Below are 18,178 nucleotides of genomic sequence, written 5' to 3' on the forward strand. Positions count from 1 at the left end.
AGATGGCAGTGGTAGAAAGGGGAAACATACAGAATGCCCTTCTTTCTCCCCCAGATTTTCTTATTTGTATTAATTTGACCAGAATTTATTATTATGTAATGTGTATTAATATTTGATCATGACTACTTTGGAACACTAGAAAATTTTGAAGAGCTTTTGGTCAAAGGAAAAAGAAATCTTATTTTAAATATGAGTTAGAAATTAATAGTGTTACTCTCAAGGCATGTATTTTTCTGTCATGTATCACTTACGTGCTAGTATTTAAATTTTTATAGCACTTGTAGAATTTTCATTTTTCCCACCATCCTTATCCCAGCTTTTAAAATTTTATTATAATCTACTCTTTACTGAGGATACTTTGGTTTATGTATAAAATTACCATTTGCTTAAGAAACCAGTGAAGAATGTGTTCCGAACAAACCTAAGCTATAAATAAAACTTAGTTACATTATCTTATATATATGTATACATGAGATAAACCTTCAAAATTAATAAAGACTTTGTTAAATAAGTTAATTACCATTTTCTTTTTAAGTGGTGAAAATTTAGGGTTGGAATCCAAATACCTGAAGAAAAGGGAAGACAGCATTCCTTTACGTGGACTCAGCCAGAACCTTTTTAGTAATTCAGGTAAGCAGGGATTTCTGTACTCTATAGTTGAATTAAATGTAATGTATGAAGACTTAATGAATACCAGTAACCATTTTCTGTCCTCATTTGCAGACCATCAGAGAGATGGCACTTTAGGAGCATTACATACATCTTCCAAACCCACAGCGCTCCCCTCTGCATCTTCAGCCTATTTCCCTGGGCAGTTACCAAACAGTTAATTCTAGTGTCATGTTTTACTTTTTATTGGTATTTTAGAAACTCAGGTGCTTAAAAAAGTATGTCAACACAAACCAAATCCTAAAATAGCAAGTTTCAAATTTTACCTGAGCTGTTAGACTAGATACTTTAAGTACTGCTATCTTTTATGGCAGTTTATAGGAACAAATTTGTACTTGGGGATTGGTAAACATTGTGAGTAAATGACATTTTTTGGTTTGTGAACATGGTGTTTTATAGATTAATATGAATTTTATTAAGCGATTCTTTAGAAATTCAGTTCTAAGGAAAGAGTTGATCCTTGTAAGGGAGATTCTGATCATATTAAAAATCTGGGTAAACTAAAACCTGCTCATAACCTCAAAGTATGCAACCAAAGAATGCTAATTCATTTTATCACTTTCATTGGTAAAACTTTTAACACCTGAAAATTATGAGGGAAAATGATTACCTCTTGAGATATATTACTGATGACATTTAAAGGGAAAAGTCCTAAATTTACCTTAAATAACTGAAATGAATTAAAGCATTTAAATTTGCTGTTGAATCAAATAAATTTGATATACTTAAAATAATTTGGACAGTGTATTTATGTGACCAGATTAAGTGCTTTAGTCATTTGAGCTGACAAGTTTTTAAAACTTCAGTGCTTCCTAAATGTTTATACTCATCTAGTTTTTCTCAATTTGTAGTTTTATTATGCAGTTAAATCTTTATCAGTGGACTTTTAAAACTTGGTACTACTACTGAATCTACTATATCATGAATATTCATTTATCTTTATAGTATCGGAACTTGAGTTGATTTCAATGTTAATAAACTAGGCAAAACAAATAACTGTTAGAAGGTACAATTTTCTTCTCTTCCCTGTAACTAAAAGTTTTAAGAATTGTTCCTTGGGGAAAAAATTTTTTAAAATTCACCTAGAGTCATAGGGCCTCATTGTTTTCTTATTGACAAACAATACCTGGTAGCATTCTCTAAAGAGTCTTCTAGATCAATTTTTGTAAAGTACTAATGCTCATGTGATAATTTAAAATTATTTTCAAATACTTTATTACACAGATGAAGAAACATTTCAAGATATTAATGATGTAATAACGTTACTGAGTTCCATGGTAAGAAAGAATCTTTGCTAACTTTTTTTTACGAAGCCGGTATCTTAAAACTATTGGCAATTGCAAGTGTCTTTAAACTAGGGATCTAATCTGAAAATTCAGTAACTAGTATTAAGCAGTGATACTCCCCCTACCTCCCCCATTTAGATACACTACTGTATTAGTGAGAATACTTGGTACAGTAACTTGAACGCACTTGCTATTCTGGAAAGAAGCCTCTTGGTGATTTTGGAAGGGGCTTTGTTGTAAATACTATGTAATATATATAAAATATTGTGACAGGTTTTGGATGGGATGCATGACATACAGATAGCTCTCTTCTTTTAAATATAGATATCTCTTTGCATATATACACAAGGAAAGTTGAATTTTCAGGAGAGATCATGCTGATAACTTGCAAATTTGTTTGTATTAAATGTATATAGACTTCCAAGTATGCTAATTCTTTACCTCCTCAACTTTTAATTGCAGTTGTTTTACAGTGTAAAATTGTACATGTGTTAATAATCAAAGTGTTGCATTTAATGTTATTTCTGTAAACTCTGAGCTTTGTTAATAAACTATTATACAGTACCTACACTTTGAAAATCAAGTACTTCAAAACGCATACTGCGTTTTTGTTTCTTTCCTCTTGTCTTCCTTGAAGAGCGTTTTTTAGTGAGGGAAAAGAAATGGATGCAAAGAAAGAAAGAATAATGCTTTGATTTGTTACTGTAAATATGAATATGGTAACAAAGCCAAAACAGGCTCTATAGGAACTCACAGATCAAGACTGTTTTTTAAAAAAAAATCATTAAAATATTTAACTTTATTAACAGAATATTTACATTTCTTTTAAGACCTTATTTAACCATAGTGAGTGTTCCAAGTTTAAAAAGCATTAAGCAATAACCACACACAAGATGAAAACAGTGTAAACTATACAGTACTTTATATACAATTTTTACAAAGTAACACTTTTTTAAATAATATAACTGGACACAAAAATATACACTTTAGAGAAATTCACATCAGTAATTGTATAAAGCTCTCCTCTAGGGTCCTGAAAATTTAGGACAAACATTAGCTCTGTAAATAAAGTGTTACCGTGACAGTCCTGAAAGGCCACTATATATATTTATCTACATATAGATATCACATTGACGTTTTCAAGGCTACCAGCTTTACTATATAATTTTTAGATTATGTATTCAAGTGTTGAGGTGCTTATGATTATGCAAACATTAAAAGAATAGTGGTATAAGAAGTAGCTGGGGAATGAATTTGAGCCAGCATTTAGGTTACAGGCTCTAAATACCCCAATTTAAATTCTAAATGGCTGATACTTTCTCACTTCAAAAACAGTAGTGAATAATGTTTAAAAGTACTGCAAAGAAGCTCGAAACATGATTCAGATTTAGTAGTTTTCTTAAGAGTTTTTTTTTTTTAAATGCAAACAAACAATTCATTTACCATTCCTTTGTTTTAGTGCATCTGCATTAAGGCTTTGAATTATTTGACCCAAGATTTTACAATATTAAAATCTGACTCAAAATTTTACAATGTTAAAACAACTAGGTCCACAACCATACTACCTACTCTGTCTCACTGAGTCAGCATAGAGTTAAAGCTCAACACCTTAAGGAAATGGTAGCAGAGACATTTGCTAATATCTAAGAAGTTACATATATAGTTTTTAATTAAAGGATGTATAATAAAACAAATAGCTTAGTGGCAAGAAATTGGTGCTAATAAACAAAAGGTTTTTCAAAAGAAATTGTAACATCTTTGGAAAACTGTCCGGTTCTTTAAGTTCCCACTTCCTTTAGTTCCCATGGAGTTCATGCAGATACATTTCTTAAGACAATCTTAAAGTACACTGTGGATGGAAATGGAATGTACATCCAGAACTAGAGGTGAAAACTAAGACCTGGGTGCTGATAGAAAAATCTTCCTGATTTCGGTCGTCACACATTTGTGTCCTGGAGTAAAGGTTCTTTGGCCTCTCCTGGCGCTTGTGTACTATGAGGATGGCTGTGACTGCCACAGTGCTTTCTCCAACTGCTGGACCTTAAGCTTAAATTGGTATGTTCCGGAATAAACAAGGCAACAAGCAGAGCCAGCAGTACTGAACAGGCTCCAAATAGGAAGGGAGGGCCAGGGATGATGGAATTCTGAGGAAGAATAAAGTAATTAGGATTTTTACACAAATATTTTTACTCATAAGGAGAAACTACATACCTTTTAGTATTAACTTATGAATTACAAGCTAATTGCTCTTCTCTTTATTAAAGCCATAATTATAGAAGGCATTCCCTTTTTAGGAGAAAAGAGATACTATCACATTCTCTCTAAAATTCTGGGAATAACAACTGGCAAAATAGCCTATGCAAAAATATTACATCATTACTTTCAGCACAAAATGTGAACACAGCTATTCCATGATTAATTTGTTAGTCCGAGGGGAAAACGTTTATAGAAAGATCTCAAAAATCAGGCTGCACGTGTTGGCTCAAGCCTGTAATCCCAGCACTTTGGGAGGCTGAGGCAGGCAGATCACTTGAGGTCAGGAGTTCGAGACTAGCCTGTTCAACATGGTGAAACCTCGTCTCTACTAAAAATGCAAAAAAAAATTAGCCGGGCATGGTGGTATATGCATGTAATCCCAGCTACCCGGGAGGCTGATGTTAAAAGAATCGCTTGAACTCGGGAGGTGGAGGTTGCAGAGAGCCAAGATTGTGCCACTGCATTCCAGCCTGTGTGACATAGTGAGACTGTCTCAGAAACAACAACAAAAAAATAAAATCAGGTAGCATACAATATTTACTACAGTAGCAAAATAAATTACCATTTCTTTGTTTCAAGAAGGCAATTATAATATCAAGTGACTGGAAGTGAGAAAAACACAGGTTACCAAGAAAAACAGACCTTTGTTTTAGCCCAAAATTACATTCATTCTTAGCAGAAACTTGCACTGCCAGTTTTGTGTATAGCCCACAAACATTCTTTTATTTAAAAGTAGTCTTAGTGGGTTGGAAGATTAGTACAGAACTCTGCTAAATAAGCCAGGAAACTGATGAGCTGCTAATATTGGCCAAAATGATCAGCACTGTTTGGCATTAATTTTCAGTTGAAAGGAGGGAAATATAGCAAACAAGTGAACAAAGGTTATTTACCATAAGCCTGCCTTTTGTATGAAAAGTCAGTTAACATACAGAACTGTGATATTAGAAAAGTTTCAAAAGAGAGACCAGTAGTAAAGAGAAATGGTTTGTTACATATGCCACTGACAAACTAGGTACTTAAAATTTTTCATTCTCAAGTGGAAAAAATATGCACAGCCAATTTTCACAAGGTGGTATGTAGAAGAAGAGTCCCTTAAACTCTGGTTCTTAAGCATTTTATTCAATCTCAAATAGAATCTCACATAAAAGCTTTCATGACCAAAAACCAGTATCCTTTAATCTAGCCAAATGAACCATACAATTTGATCATGTTGAATGAGAATTACCTGTTCAAAGTGGTGCTGAGGGCTTGTGTTTGTTCCCAAGTCTGTTCCTGTTATTGGCAGTTCTTTAAGTTCCACATGGAATATGTAGAAAATGAATCCATAGAGGGCCGGTCCCAGACCATTGCATAATCCTCGAATTCCTGTTATCATTCCTTGAACGACACCTACATTGTTTAAACAAATTATCACTTAGTAAACTACCTATTTTTTTTTCCCTACCCTAGAACCAGTACAAATATGAAATCACTTAATCTAAAATCAAGGTTCTTATCAGACACTAGCAATTTACAGCAGTGTCATTAAAAACAATTAATATTTAGAAGCTATCAGCTCTACGAAGTGTAGTAAGCTGTCCTATGCAAATATGTGCTCCGATGTACCCATATATAGGTCTCACATAGAAACAAGTGGGCAAAACCACTTTATTTCCCTAGATTACAGCCTTCAAAACATGGCTGGTTAAAAATCAGTCACGAGTTCACAACTACAAATGTTAAAATTTCTCTGTCCCCAAGCAACTACTTAAGACCCCTTTTAGTCAAAAAAAAAGTGGGGGGGGGTCACCCTGGCTGGAGTGCAGTGGCATAAACTTGGCTCACTGCAGCCTCAACTTCCTGGGCTCAAATGCCTGGCTAATTTTTGTACTTTTTGTAGAGATGGGGTCTCACTTTGTTGCCTAGGGTGGTGTTGAACTCAAGTGATCCTCCTGCCTCAGCCTACCAAAGTGCTGTGATTACAGGCATAAGCCACTGTGCCCAGCCAAAATCACACTTTTTTTTTTTTGAGAGGGAGTTTCACTCTTGTTGCCCAGGCTGGAGTGCGGTGGCACGATCTCGGCTCACTGCATAACTCCGCTTCCAGGGTTCAAGTGATTCTCCTGCCTCAGCCTCCCGAGTAGCTGGGATTACAGGTGTGCACCACCACGCCTGGCTGATTTTTTTAGTAGAGACGGGGTTTCACCATCTTGGCCAGGCTGATCTCGAACTCCTGACCTTAGGTGATCCACCAGCCTTGGCCTCCCAAAGCGCTGGGATTACAGGCGTGAGCCACCGCACCCGGCCAATAACACTGTTTTCATAGCATTTGATTTTTGTTTCTCTCTCTTGGATCTTTTCTCTAATTTAAAATGCAACTTGCTTTCGCCATAGGCCTTTTCTTCCTCATTTATCAACCAAGTGACAACTGCCACTGTTTTGCAGTGCCCCTTTTATCCTTATGACTAGACAAAACATACCCTTTTCAAAGAAGTATTCCTCATCTGTTAGCATCCCAAGAATTAAATGTTCCCACCAAAAAAAAAAAAAAGAGCATATGACATTAAAGATGTTGCTGTTACATATCTTCAGATGACTGAAACTATATGATTTCTCTTTTTTTATTAGAGATGGGAGTCTTGCTGTGTTGCCTAGGCTAGCTTCAAACTCTTGAGCTCAAGTAATCCTCCTGACTCAGCTTCCCAAGTAGCTGGGACAACATTCATAAAAGGTCTGTGAATATATCCCACAAGGTGTCTAGCACAACACAGCAAAAACTTAATGTTTAGTTAATATTCTGTGGCCAACCTTCATCAGTAAATTTTTTTGAGACAGGTCTCTCAAGGTCTCTCACTGTCGCCCAGGTTGGAGTTCAGTGGCCTGATTTTGGCTCACTGCAACCTCCATCTCTGAGGCTCAAGTGATCCTCCAACCTCAGCCTCCCAAGTAACTGCGACTACAGGCATACACCACCCTGCCCAGCTAATTTTTGCATTTTAGCGATGGGGTTTCCCCATGTTGCCCAGGCTGGTCTCCAACTCCTGAACTCAAGCAGTCTGCCTGCCTCGGCCTCTCAAAGTGTTGGGATTACAGGTGTGAACCACCATGCCCAGCCTCATCAGTAAATTTTCTATGAACAGAACAGATAAGCCACATATTCTAAGTGAGAGAAAAGGGAATATGTACCTACCAAAGGATAAATACCCTAGAATCTGCTTTTCCTGTTTATATCAAAAGCAATTTTAAAAATCTCTACCCTGAAGATATACTTATGTTTCAGTACATAGGAGACAGAACACAGGATTAGAACATTCTGTACTTTTAAATAATTATCGCTAGTTCCTATCAACTCACCCTGTTGATCAGCATCAGCAGTTCGTGAAACAAGTGCACTGACAGCAGGAAAGGTGATGCTAGACATGGCTGCTACTGCCCCAGCAGCCCACATCATCCTATAAGGAAAGCAGCAAAACAAAAACAGTAAATTCTTCTCCACTGTACCTGAAAGTCAAACATGCTTAAGTAATTCTTACTGTGAAATGGCCGTAGAGAAAAGGCGAACTGAACTTGCTTACTAGGTGACCATGGGCAAGTCGCTTAACAATCTGACCCTGTATACAAAGACAGCAACTTAATTCAAAAGAGTGCTGTGAGGGTGTAATGTAAGATCGGGTTATCATGTTCCAAACTGTAAAATGTGCTGGGTATTATTTCTACAGGCAATTGAGAGGTTATATTGAGGATAATGTATAATATAGATGAAGAAACATCATCAAATATTTCCAAACACATGAAGCCAACAAGTCTTTAGCAAAGTTCTTATGGATTTATGAAGATATCGCTGATTTGATCTAATCCTTAAATTGTAAAGAACAAGTAACTTGGATGTTCCTGGTTTGATGTTTAAAAGAAATGTTTTAGGTAATTTCAATTGTGAGCACCTCTTTGCAAAGGCTAGTTTGGAGAACAGATCATCACACTCTTGATGCTTACTTATATCCAAGTCCAAACAGAGACGAGGCAGTCAGTTGTTTGAAATTTTAGTGCAAACCATGGAGTTCAATGTTGTAATGCCTGAGCACAATAATACTATCTACGTGGGCAGCCTGACAACAAGCGTCACTACTCAACTCCCCTGCAGGAAACCCGACTGGTCAGAAAAGCTGAGACACAGCATGAAGCTGGCACCAAAATAACTGGATTGTTTTCACTTCTGGTTTGCTATCAGTAATGATCACTGGTTATACAACTTTCTTTTTCCTAACCAGAAAAACAAAAAATGTAAATAACTTTCAGGGTCTTGTTGCTATGGGATTACATACTTTTTCCTAGTAGCAGACTGATTTAGATTAAATGCTCCTTAAAGATTGGAAAGCTGTATAACCTCATTCAAAAATTCGGCCTGTCATTTAGCTATAGAAGTTCACCTTTTTAATCTTCAAGCCATTCTAGGAGAATATATAAATGTACAAGTGGCAGACTTATATTAGACACATTTTGAAAGATAAAAAGCATAGTATGAGACAGATTACAGTCTACCCCTCAGTTGAGAAGCAAATAAAAACAGAAGGGCTAACACCAAAATTAAAAATATTAACATTAAAATATTTATACTTACCAAGGTTCTGAACCAAAGCCATACCATGCCAACTGTAATATTTGAAATCCTAGACCCAATAAAATCGTGTTCTTATTTCCAATTGACCTCATAAGTAAACTCAAGACTATGGTCTGGAAAAAAAAAAAAAAGATTTCTCGGAATAAAGTTTTAAAAAGTGACTTCTTTCAATCTACACTATAAAAGGGCTATTGGTACTTTTCCACAATTTGGCTGATTTTCAACAATAATTGCCCTGAATATGTCTGAGATCACTGGTCCAGGTCACATAAGCAGATGAAAAGTCCCTCTGCTGACATAGATCCAGACTGAGAGTTAGAAAACTGAAACATGAAACTTCCTATTCAGTACATTTCTACTGAGGACCACTTAAATCAGTAGTTGAAAATGGAAGGGTCAAAAGTTCTAACTAATGATTTGGAGATCCCCATTATATAATAGCCTTAAAGCTTGTTTAGGTCCAAGTTAGTCTAAAATGCTTATTTCCACAGCTAAAGAAAAACTAACATAGAACAATGATTACCCATATATTATTTACCTAAGTTAATCTATTGTTGAACTCATGATGCCTTTTATAAACAGTAAATTAACAAGCTTGATTTGGGATAAATGCAGTATACTACACCGCAGACTTTAGAAAAACAGCCTGGATCATAATCTTGGCTTTGTGTGGCTCTCAGCAAGTCACTTCACTTTGAGCCTCACTTTTGTCTCTTTCCAAATGGGGATAACAGCACCTATTTCAAAACCTTGTCATGGGAATTAAATGAGATATATTTACATAAAGTTCTTAGAATTGTGCCTGGCAATAGTCAGCGGTTAATAAACGATATTATCAGTGGGTGGGTTTTCTTGTGCCTCCTTTTTCTTTCAAAGTCAACAGAAGTTCAGCAGTGATTTGGGAACATTAGAAAAATTTTTTTTGCTATTCTAACTAACGTTTTTAATATACTACATAAGATAGCTAGTAAGTCCATAGACGAAGTAAAAATAATTCAGGAAATCACTATTTTATGATGGGCTGACACTTTAAAACTCATAAAATATAAGTTTTGAATTCTTTAAATTAAGATGGCCATTTAAGAATTTAATCACAAATATGCCAGTGAAAAGCAAATGATTCTTTCAAGGATTTTTGAGCAATTAGAACTCATAGCTTTCTTCTCTAAGACTTTCACTTAAATCATGTGAGTATAAGACTGAGTTCCACGTAGAATTACATTCTTCGGCAACCAAACCAGAAAAGGAAACTTGCCCAGAGCCAGCAGTTAGCTGAGAAGAACTTCAACTGAAAGAAACATTTAGGCCGGGCACAGTGACTCATGTCTGCAATCCCAGCACTTTGGGGGACTGAGGTGGAAGGACTGCTTGAACCCAGGAGTTCGAGACCAGCCTGGACAACACAGGGAGACTACATCTCTACAAAGAATTGAAAAATTAGCCAGGCTAGTGGCATGCGCCTGTGGTCCCATCTACTCAGGAGGCTGAGTCCAGAGTATCACTCGAGCCCAGGAGGTCGAGGCTACAGTAAGCCATGATCATCACACCACTGCACTCCAGCCTGGGTGACAGAGACCATCTCAAGTCACCCATGACTTGTGGGTGGGAACTGGTGGCCAATATTATAAAAAATAATCAGAAAGATTAGAAATGATTAGCATTCTAATTAGGGTTAGAAATAATTAAAAATGATTTTATTTGTGGACTATATCAGAGACTGGCTTTCAATTAATTACGAAAAAGGAAACCGTAAGTATACCCAAAGCTCTGTGGCCTCCAACTGTCTGAGAAGAACAGGGAACTATAATGCAAAGTTGAAGAACTTCTGGGAAACCACTTTTAAGAACATCCCTGAAGGTAGCACTTTCATCTAAAAAGCTGTGATTCTTTATATGGCTCTAGGAACTCACAGAGCAGAAAACATTTGTTCTCATCATTCATTGAGATGACGATGAGCATTACAAGGAAGAAATGCTGTTAAAAAATAGATTTCACTTATGATGAAATCCCTGGCACTTCAGCCAAGAGACAGGGCAGTTAGAAGGCTGAGCATCAACTCCCAGCTCAGTGGGAACAGGATGGCATGGGCCAGCCATGTACCCTGGAGCACGTGTTCTTTCAGGAATGCTAGTCTAAGAAAGCTGACACTTCTCAAGCAGAGATCATTAATATTACCAGAAAGTACTTATAAAATGCAGTCATCTCCTAGCCCTTCAACCAACCCATTTAGCCAGTAAGTACTTATCTACAGAAATGAGTATCTTCCCCTTTGTGGAAAGCTGTTCTCAAAGAATAAATCCCAGTTCAATAAAAAAGGCTTAGAATGCATTATTAGCCTCATTTCCTTTTTATAAATGAGATTAACTGGAGAATATATTTTCTTTTCTTTTGGGGTTTTTTTTTTTTTTTTTTTTTTGAGACGGAGTCTCGCTCTGTTGCCCAGGCTAGAGTGCAGTGGCGCGATCTTGGCTCACTGCAACCTCTGCCTCCGGGGTTCAAGCGATTTTTCTGCCTCAGCCTCCCGAGTAGCTGGGACTACAGGTGCCCACCACCATGCCTGCTAATTTTTGTATTTTTAGTAAAGACAGGGTTTCACCATATTGGCCAAGCTGGTTTTGAACTCCTGACCTTGTGATCTGGCTGCCTCGGCCTCCCAAAGTGCTGGTATCTCAGGCGTGAGCCACCACACGCCCACCCTTTTTTTTCCCCCCGAGATGGAGTTTCGCTCTTGTTGCCCAGGCTGGAGTGCTGTGGCACAATGCTGGCTCACTGCAACCTCCACCTCCCAGGTTCAAGTGATTCTCCTGCCTCAGCCTCCCAAGTAGCTGGGATTACAGGCACGTGCCACCATGCCCAGCTAAATTTTTTTTGCATTTTTAGTACAGATGAGGTTTCACCATGTTGGCCAGGCTGGTCTCGAACTCCTGACCTCAGGTGATTCACCCACCTTGGCCTCCCAAAGTGCTGAGATTATAGGTGTGGGCCACCGTGCCCGGCCAGGAATATATTTTCTTAAGGCCATGAGATGAGTCATTAAAATTGGAAAACAACTGAGATACACCAATCCCCCTTTCCTGGGGTAATGTCCTATGTGCAGAATTACTGCAGCAGGCCCACTGCTGTGAGAACCTCCTCTTGGACTCCTTCCCCTACAGCCTGTCTTGTGACCCAAAGCCCTAAAAGACACTGATAGTTGTAACACTCTAACTGGGAACACTGATTTTCTTCCTGAAGGCAGGAACTTTTCTCTTATTTACATTTATATCCCCAGCACCCAGTAAGTTCTTAATAAGTGTTTATGGAAAGCATGCATAATTCTAAATGTTATAATATTCTCAATAATATTAATAATAATGGAACAAAATACCTAATATATAAGTGTTCTTGAACAGAAAAAAATTTTGGTGTCCCTTAACTCGCATTTTGAAGATGACAGCACTGAGTCCCAAAGGTTAAATGACTTAAGCAAGATGGCATAGCTGATTAACAGCTAAGCTAACACTAACATCAGCTTTGGTTAGTCTGTCAACAAATATTTGCCAAATTCCTAATAAGACCAACTCTTATTCTTGGCCTGAAGACACATGGGTGAGTAAGTCAAAGTATCCATCAACACAGAGACTGCCTCCTCGTGGAGGAAAGATGGCTATGAGCCTGCTTATTTAACAAGATATTCCAGGTTGTAGCTGCTATGAACAAAATAAAATAGGGCAGTGTGATGGAGATGCTGCTTAAACCAGGATCCAAGGAAGGCCTTTTGAAGTGAGAGCTGACTAAGGGGAGAGAGGTAGTTATGCAAAGATTTGGGGAAAGAGAACACCCCAAGCAAGGCTGACAGGAAGTGCAAAGGCCCTGGACTGAAACAGAACATAACCATGTGGAGAGTGGAGGAAAATGACATAATGAGGAGTCTAGATTTTATTCTGCTCGCAAAGGAAAGTGAGTTATAGTTAAGATGCGATTAAATTTCCATTTTACAAAAATCACTCTGCCAAGTGCAGAATGAACTATAGTGAGGCAAGATGGAAGCAGAGAGACCAGATGGAGGATAGGGCCACGGCTCAGATTGGGTTCCTACTAATGGAGAATATCAGAAACGCTCTGATTCAAGATATATTTTGGAGAGAGGGGTGATAGGAAGTATCATTTGATGGGCTGAATGTAGGCTAGGGAGAAAGGATTCATGAATGTTGCTAAGGCTTCTGGCCCCCAAAACCAGGCAGTGGTGAAGCCACTGAATGAGATGAGGAGCATAGGGGTGGTGGGCAAGGGATGGGACCCAGATTTTAATTTTGGCCATGTTAAGGCTGAGATACCCAGCCAATGTGTCATATAGGAGCTCAGGGACTGGACTGGAGGAGTAAGTGTGGGAGTCACCCCCACAGAGAGGGCTGGATAGGAAAGCACTGAGAAAAAAGAAATGTGTAGAACTATTTCGATGTTCTCATGTGAACACTTACTTAGTGCAAGTGTTAGGAACTCTTATACGTACCGGTGCCCAGGAAGTAATGGTGCTGATGACAAACCAAAAAGAAAAGATTCCAAAGGGGACAGCAACTACTTGGCTCTCGCTGGAAGGTTGGCCCACACCCGGTTACCAGATCTAATCATTTTGGGGGAGAAGCTACATAACCATAATTTCACATAACACTTCCCAATTTTAAAGTGCTTACTACTAATTTTTAAAGTTTTTTTTCTTTTTTTTTAACGTTATGGAAAAAAACCAATGACCTTTAGTTTAGCACCTCCTGGCAGTTCAGGGTGCTAGGGTGACAAAAATGAATATGATATAATCCTGACCTCATGACCTACTCAGAGGTCCGCTAGAGCTCACAAACTAAGGCAATAAACAGAGAGAAAATCTCTACTACGCTGTATTCTGTACAATGATAGAGATATGCGCACATGAGCAAGGGGACCCAGAAAAGGGATACTTAGGGTGGAGGAAGGGGAGGCAGCAAGAATAGCAGGAACAAAAGCACATGGGTAAGAAATAAAGCAAATAGGCATAAATGGAGAGCTATTAGCAGCTCCGTGCTGCTGGAGAGGAGGGAGAAATACACTGGTCTTTCAGTGGTTTGGAAGGTCAACAGGGGACAAGTCATTCTTGATTGTATATTTCTGCATAAACGAGAATACAAGATCATTCTTCTACCTTTGAGGCTATACATGTAATAATATAGTAGCTCATATATAATGACATAAGGTGTTAATTCTTACTTCTACATAAGCACCAAAACCTAAGTGGTCACTTAAGGACCTTGTTCCTCATAGACTGTGTCTGTCATGCTGTGTCAGCAATGGTGGTTGAAGGGTTGCTTGCACCTTTGCGGTCTTACTGCCTTCAGGGCTCTGCTGCTGCACTGATCTTTCCAATACAAATCCAACTACATCCCTCTCCTTTACCTGTCTGCCCTGCCAGGGTCTGCACTCTCAGAGACTGCTTTTCATCTTGTAACCTAGTGCCAGGTGCCATCTGCTGAACAGAGGAAAAATACCCTCAAAAGCACCCTCCACTCATCACTAGGTCTGCAGTGTCACTGACTAAATTTATTAGATGCATACAGCTCCCATGGTCATTTAAGTAAGAAACAGAACTTAAGACCTTATAGCTATCAATCTCGTATGTGTCATTACAGTATTAGTCTGCTCTCTTCATCTAAATCTTAAACAAAATGTTAGCAAATCTAATGTTGGCAATGTATGAAAAAGATACCCATGACCAGGTTGATCACATCTATTGCGAGGCTGGGTTAATCTTTGATAATTCATCAAGTTCTACACATACTGTGTATTTTCCTTACACTTTTTTTTTTTTTTTTTTTGAGACAGGGTCTCATTCTGTTGCTCATACTGGAGTACCAGGGCACAACTGTGGCTCACTGCACCCTGCACCCGCGACCTCCCAGGACCAAGCAATCCTCCCATCTCAGCTTCCTGAGTAGCTGGGACTACAGGCACACACCACCACACTGGGCTTTTTGTTTTTTTTTTTTTTTTGGTAGAGATGGGGTTTTGCCAAGTTGCTTGAGCTGGTCTTGCTCCTGGGCTCAAGCGGTCCCCGACCTTGGCCACCCAAAGTGCTGGGATTACAGACATGAACCACCACACCTGGCCTCAAAAACTTTTTTTAAAGCCATTTTTATATAAAGGCTACAGTACATTTTCCTCCAAAGTTGAAAAGCACTTTTCTCATGGCTAGGAATGAATATTTAAATGCATTGTTTTTCCAGACTGATGCATTGTTTTTCCAGATTTTCTGAAGCTAGAAATAGTACTAATACTCAACACCAAGTATTACGTATGTGCAGAGGCTTGGGGAGGCATATAGGATTTAAATTTGAAATTTGTTGCTAAACTCAACCAAAACAGAATGAATCATGAGACCTGCAGAAGGAATCCTACTTGAGAAATGGTGAACCATCCAAGAGTCAATTAAAAATACCCTAGAATAAAACTAAGTTGTAATCTAGTAGATTACATCTAAGGTGAGAAACAGTATTAACTTATACTAGATTGTCTTTATAGTGTCTTGGAAACAGCCAAATAGCAAGAAAGGGGGTGGGGCTTTTTCACAGAAAGGAGGATGTTCTGTGATGTGAGAGAATTATGGTGGTCACTGGAGAAAAATAGTATTCTTACTGTTAAACAGAAATAGTTTGGAAGCCAGGATGAAATATCCCCTCAGAAAATCCAAATTCCTGCGTTGATTAATATCTTATTCATCACACAACAACTGTTTACCAACTGGGCTGCCAAGATACACACTTTCATGTCATTCTGCTGCTCAAAACCCATCAATGACTTCCTATCTTACTCAGTCTTACGAGGACCTGTAAGCCCCGCATGATCTGGTCCCTCACTACTTCTTGGACTTCAGTTTCTAAGATGCTCTCAACTGTTCACTCAACTGGAGCCGCACTGGCCCCCTGTTTCTTACACAAGCCAGCTACAGTCTCTCCTGAGAATTTTGTTTGTACTGTTTAGAATCCTCTTCTTCCAGATAATCCTACAGCTTGTTCCTCATACCTTTGGGTGTCTGCTCAAATGTCACCTTGCATTAGCAAGGTCTTTTCAACTATGCCCCCTGTGCCCTTAAGACCTTTCCCCCAAGTCACTCTCTATATGACCCTTAGCTTTTTTCTCTGTAGTTCTCAATACATCTGATATGTTTACATTGGTCTTATCCCACCAGAATGTAAACTCTACAAGAGCAAGAATTTAGTTAAGTTCACTGCTGTATCCCCAGTGCCTGACACACGGTAGGTATTCAATAAATATTTGTTGAATGAGTGAATAAATAGGACAAAGGACTAACAGACATGAAACTTCTAACTTCATCCAGGCATATATCCTAGTATACATCAATAAACTAGCTTTTACATTTATATATCCTATATTAATATGTGTCAGTCCCAAAAATCTGATCAACACTAGCTACACAAACAAACTGAATTTCTGAACCTATCAACCTCAGACTCTTGACTTTGTTGATTCCACCAAGATACCATCACTATATGAGGCCCCAGTTTGGACGGCCAGCCAGGGTCACTGTGACATCACTCTAACTAAAAAAAGAAACTCACCTGTGCAATAATGGAAAGAATGCCAAGGACTGCTATAAACGCTGCAACACTTTCTGGTGAAAACTTCATTATCTAGAAGGGTTTCCAGAAAAGGTAACATTAATGAATACAAATGTATACCAGACAGAAAACTAATGCAGCTACTTGTATATTAACATTAAATGGGCCAGAAAAAAATAAACGTACTTCATTTATAAACAAATAATTCCTCAGAGGAAATACAACAAATCTTAACATACTAAAAATGCCTACTTATCCATGGTGAGTCCCTCAATGTGGATATACTAAATTGGAGATACTTATCAAGAACTGAGAATCATTTTACAAATAAATATTGCAGTATTTTGTGCATTTTACATGTATTGGTTAAAGGCTTGATCTCCATCTAGTGAGACTAGTGTCAAGGAGAAAAAAACTTGTTTTTGCTCTCATTTTGGCTAGCTGCTCTACTTACATATGCCCTAAATCACAAAGAAGCTGGAGCAGGTGAAGGGGTTAAATCATCCCATCACTTCTATAACCAACAAATAAACTCAAACCACCTATATGGACAGGGAAAACTATCTTTCTCCCTAAGCCAAATATCTTAATATACCAAATACCCCCATAAGAAATGCATAAGGAACATCAACCACACGGAATAGGAGGTTAAGTCTAGTGGACCAAATGGTATTCATTTTTTTTTTTTTTTTTTTTTAATTTTGAGACGGAGTTTCACTCTTGTTACCCAGGCTGGAGTGCAATGGCGCAATCTCGGCTCACTGCAGCCTCCGCCTCCTGGGTTCAAGTGATTCTCCTGCTTCAGCCTCCCAAGTAGCTGGGATTACAGGTGCCCGCCACTACGCCTGGCTAGCTGTTGTATTTTTAGTAGACATAGGATTTTGCCATGTTGGCCAGGCTGGTCGCGATCTCCTGACCTCAGCTGATCTGCCCACCTTGGACTACCAAAGTGCTGAGATTACAGGCGTGAGCCACTACACCAAGCACAATGATACTCATTTTTAAAGGCCACTTCTATTATAGTTCTCTCAAGATTAAATATTTTTATTAAAGCACTAGACAATGAAAGAAAAGTCCACCTTAGTGGAAGAGGATTTTACCTGTCTGAGGTATAAAAAAAAGCTGGAATATTGGCCTGCCTCCGGTAGGTAGGAGAGAAACACCGTAATGCAGATCAGCAGCACTATGGAATCTTGGCCGACTTTTTTTAAGGACTAGAACAAGAAAAAGATTGATTGATATAAGGTTTTCTACCAAAACCACTGAACTATTCTTAAGAATACGCAGAGATTCCTTTTAGAAGTGTACGCATGGACAACTAGTTGTCCTTTTTATTTATTTCATATTCCCCAAACTATTCTGAAAAGTATTTCAAATGTTAAAAGAAAAACCCAAGATGTTTTCCCAAAAGAAATATCCACAACAAAATATTAATGCTGCACTGAATCATGCACTTTTTTATCAAGGAGAAGGAAAAAGTATAAACTTACCGCAAAAGGGTCAGCTTGTTCCCAGGAAATGGGTGCTCCCCAGGATGCCGGCCGCATTTTCTCAGGCAACGACTCTGGCACCGCAACAAGGATAAAACAAATATCTAGCAAAGCTATTGCTGTAGCTAAGACCACCACCAAGCTGTCCCCATATACTCGGCCAAGATAAGCTCCAATTGCAGGACTGGTGACTAAACTTGCAGCAAATGTTGCTGAAACCTGCAATAAATTAAGGATAGATAGAGATTAGTCAGGCTACCTTTTTTTCTTCAACACCACATAACTCCTTTCATA

At 38.3% G+C, this 18,178-nt stretch overlaps 2 protein-coding genes across 11 annotated transcripts in view; one reads left to right on the forward strand and one right to left on the reverse strand.

Moving 5' to 3' along the window:
• SASS6 (SAS-6 centriolar assembly protein) overlaps positions 1-14,797 on the forward strand; it is an 84,936-nt gene extending 70,139 nt beyond the window's left edge. For 2 of the 3 annotated variants that reach the window (XM_032155249.2, XM_032155250.2), the window contains 2 exons: positions 536-630; positions 724-2,519. In XM_032155249.2, the coding sequence (XP_032011140.1) occupies positions 536-630; positions 724-830 (202 nt within the window). In that variant the 3' untranslated portion in view covers positions 831-2,519. Of the gene's footprint in view, positions 1-535; positions 631-723; positions 2,520-14,640 lie in introns of those variants that run through there. The other variant, XR_009213675.1, reaches the window with a different exon arrangement.
• MFSD14A (major facilitator superfamily domain containing 14A) overlaps positions 1-18,178 on the reverse strand; it is a 62,548-nt gene that overhangs the window by 14,742 nt on the left and 29,628 nt on the right. For 4 of the 8 annotated variants that reach the window (XM_058439540.1, XM_032155253.2, XM_058439538.1 and 1 more), the window contains 7 exons: positions 17,885-18,103; positions 17,495-17,608; positions 16,395-16,466; positions 8,809-8,921; positions 7,545-7,642; positions 5,437-5,600; positions 2,854-4,099 (listed from right to left, as the gene is read on the reverse strand). In XM_058439540.1, the coding sequence (XP_058295523.1) occupies positions 3,893-4,099; positions 5,437-5,600; positions 7,545-7,642; positions 8,809-8,921; positions 16,395-16,466; positions 17,495-17,608; positions 17,885-18,103 (987 nt within the window). In that variant the 3' untranslated portion in view covers positions 2,854-3,892. Of the gene's footprint in view, positions 1-2,853; positions 4,100-5,436; positions 5,601-7,544; positions 7,643-8,808; positions 8,922-16,394; positions 16,467-17,494; positions 17,609-17,884; positions 18,104-18,178 lie in introns of those variants that run through there. The other 4 variants (XM_058439539.1, XM_058439542.1, XM_058439543.1 and 1 more) reach the window with 1 other exon arrangement.

Source organism: Hylobates moloch, unplaced genomic scaffold (assembly GCF_009828535.3).
Source record: "Hylobates moloch isolate HMO894 unplaced genomic scaffold, HMol_V3 SCAFFOLD_5, whole genome shotgun sequence".
NCBI lineage: Eukaryota > Metazoa > Chordata > Mammalia > Primates > Hylobatidae > Hylobates > Hylobates moloch.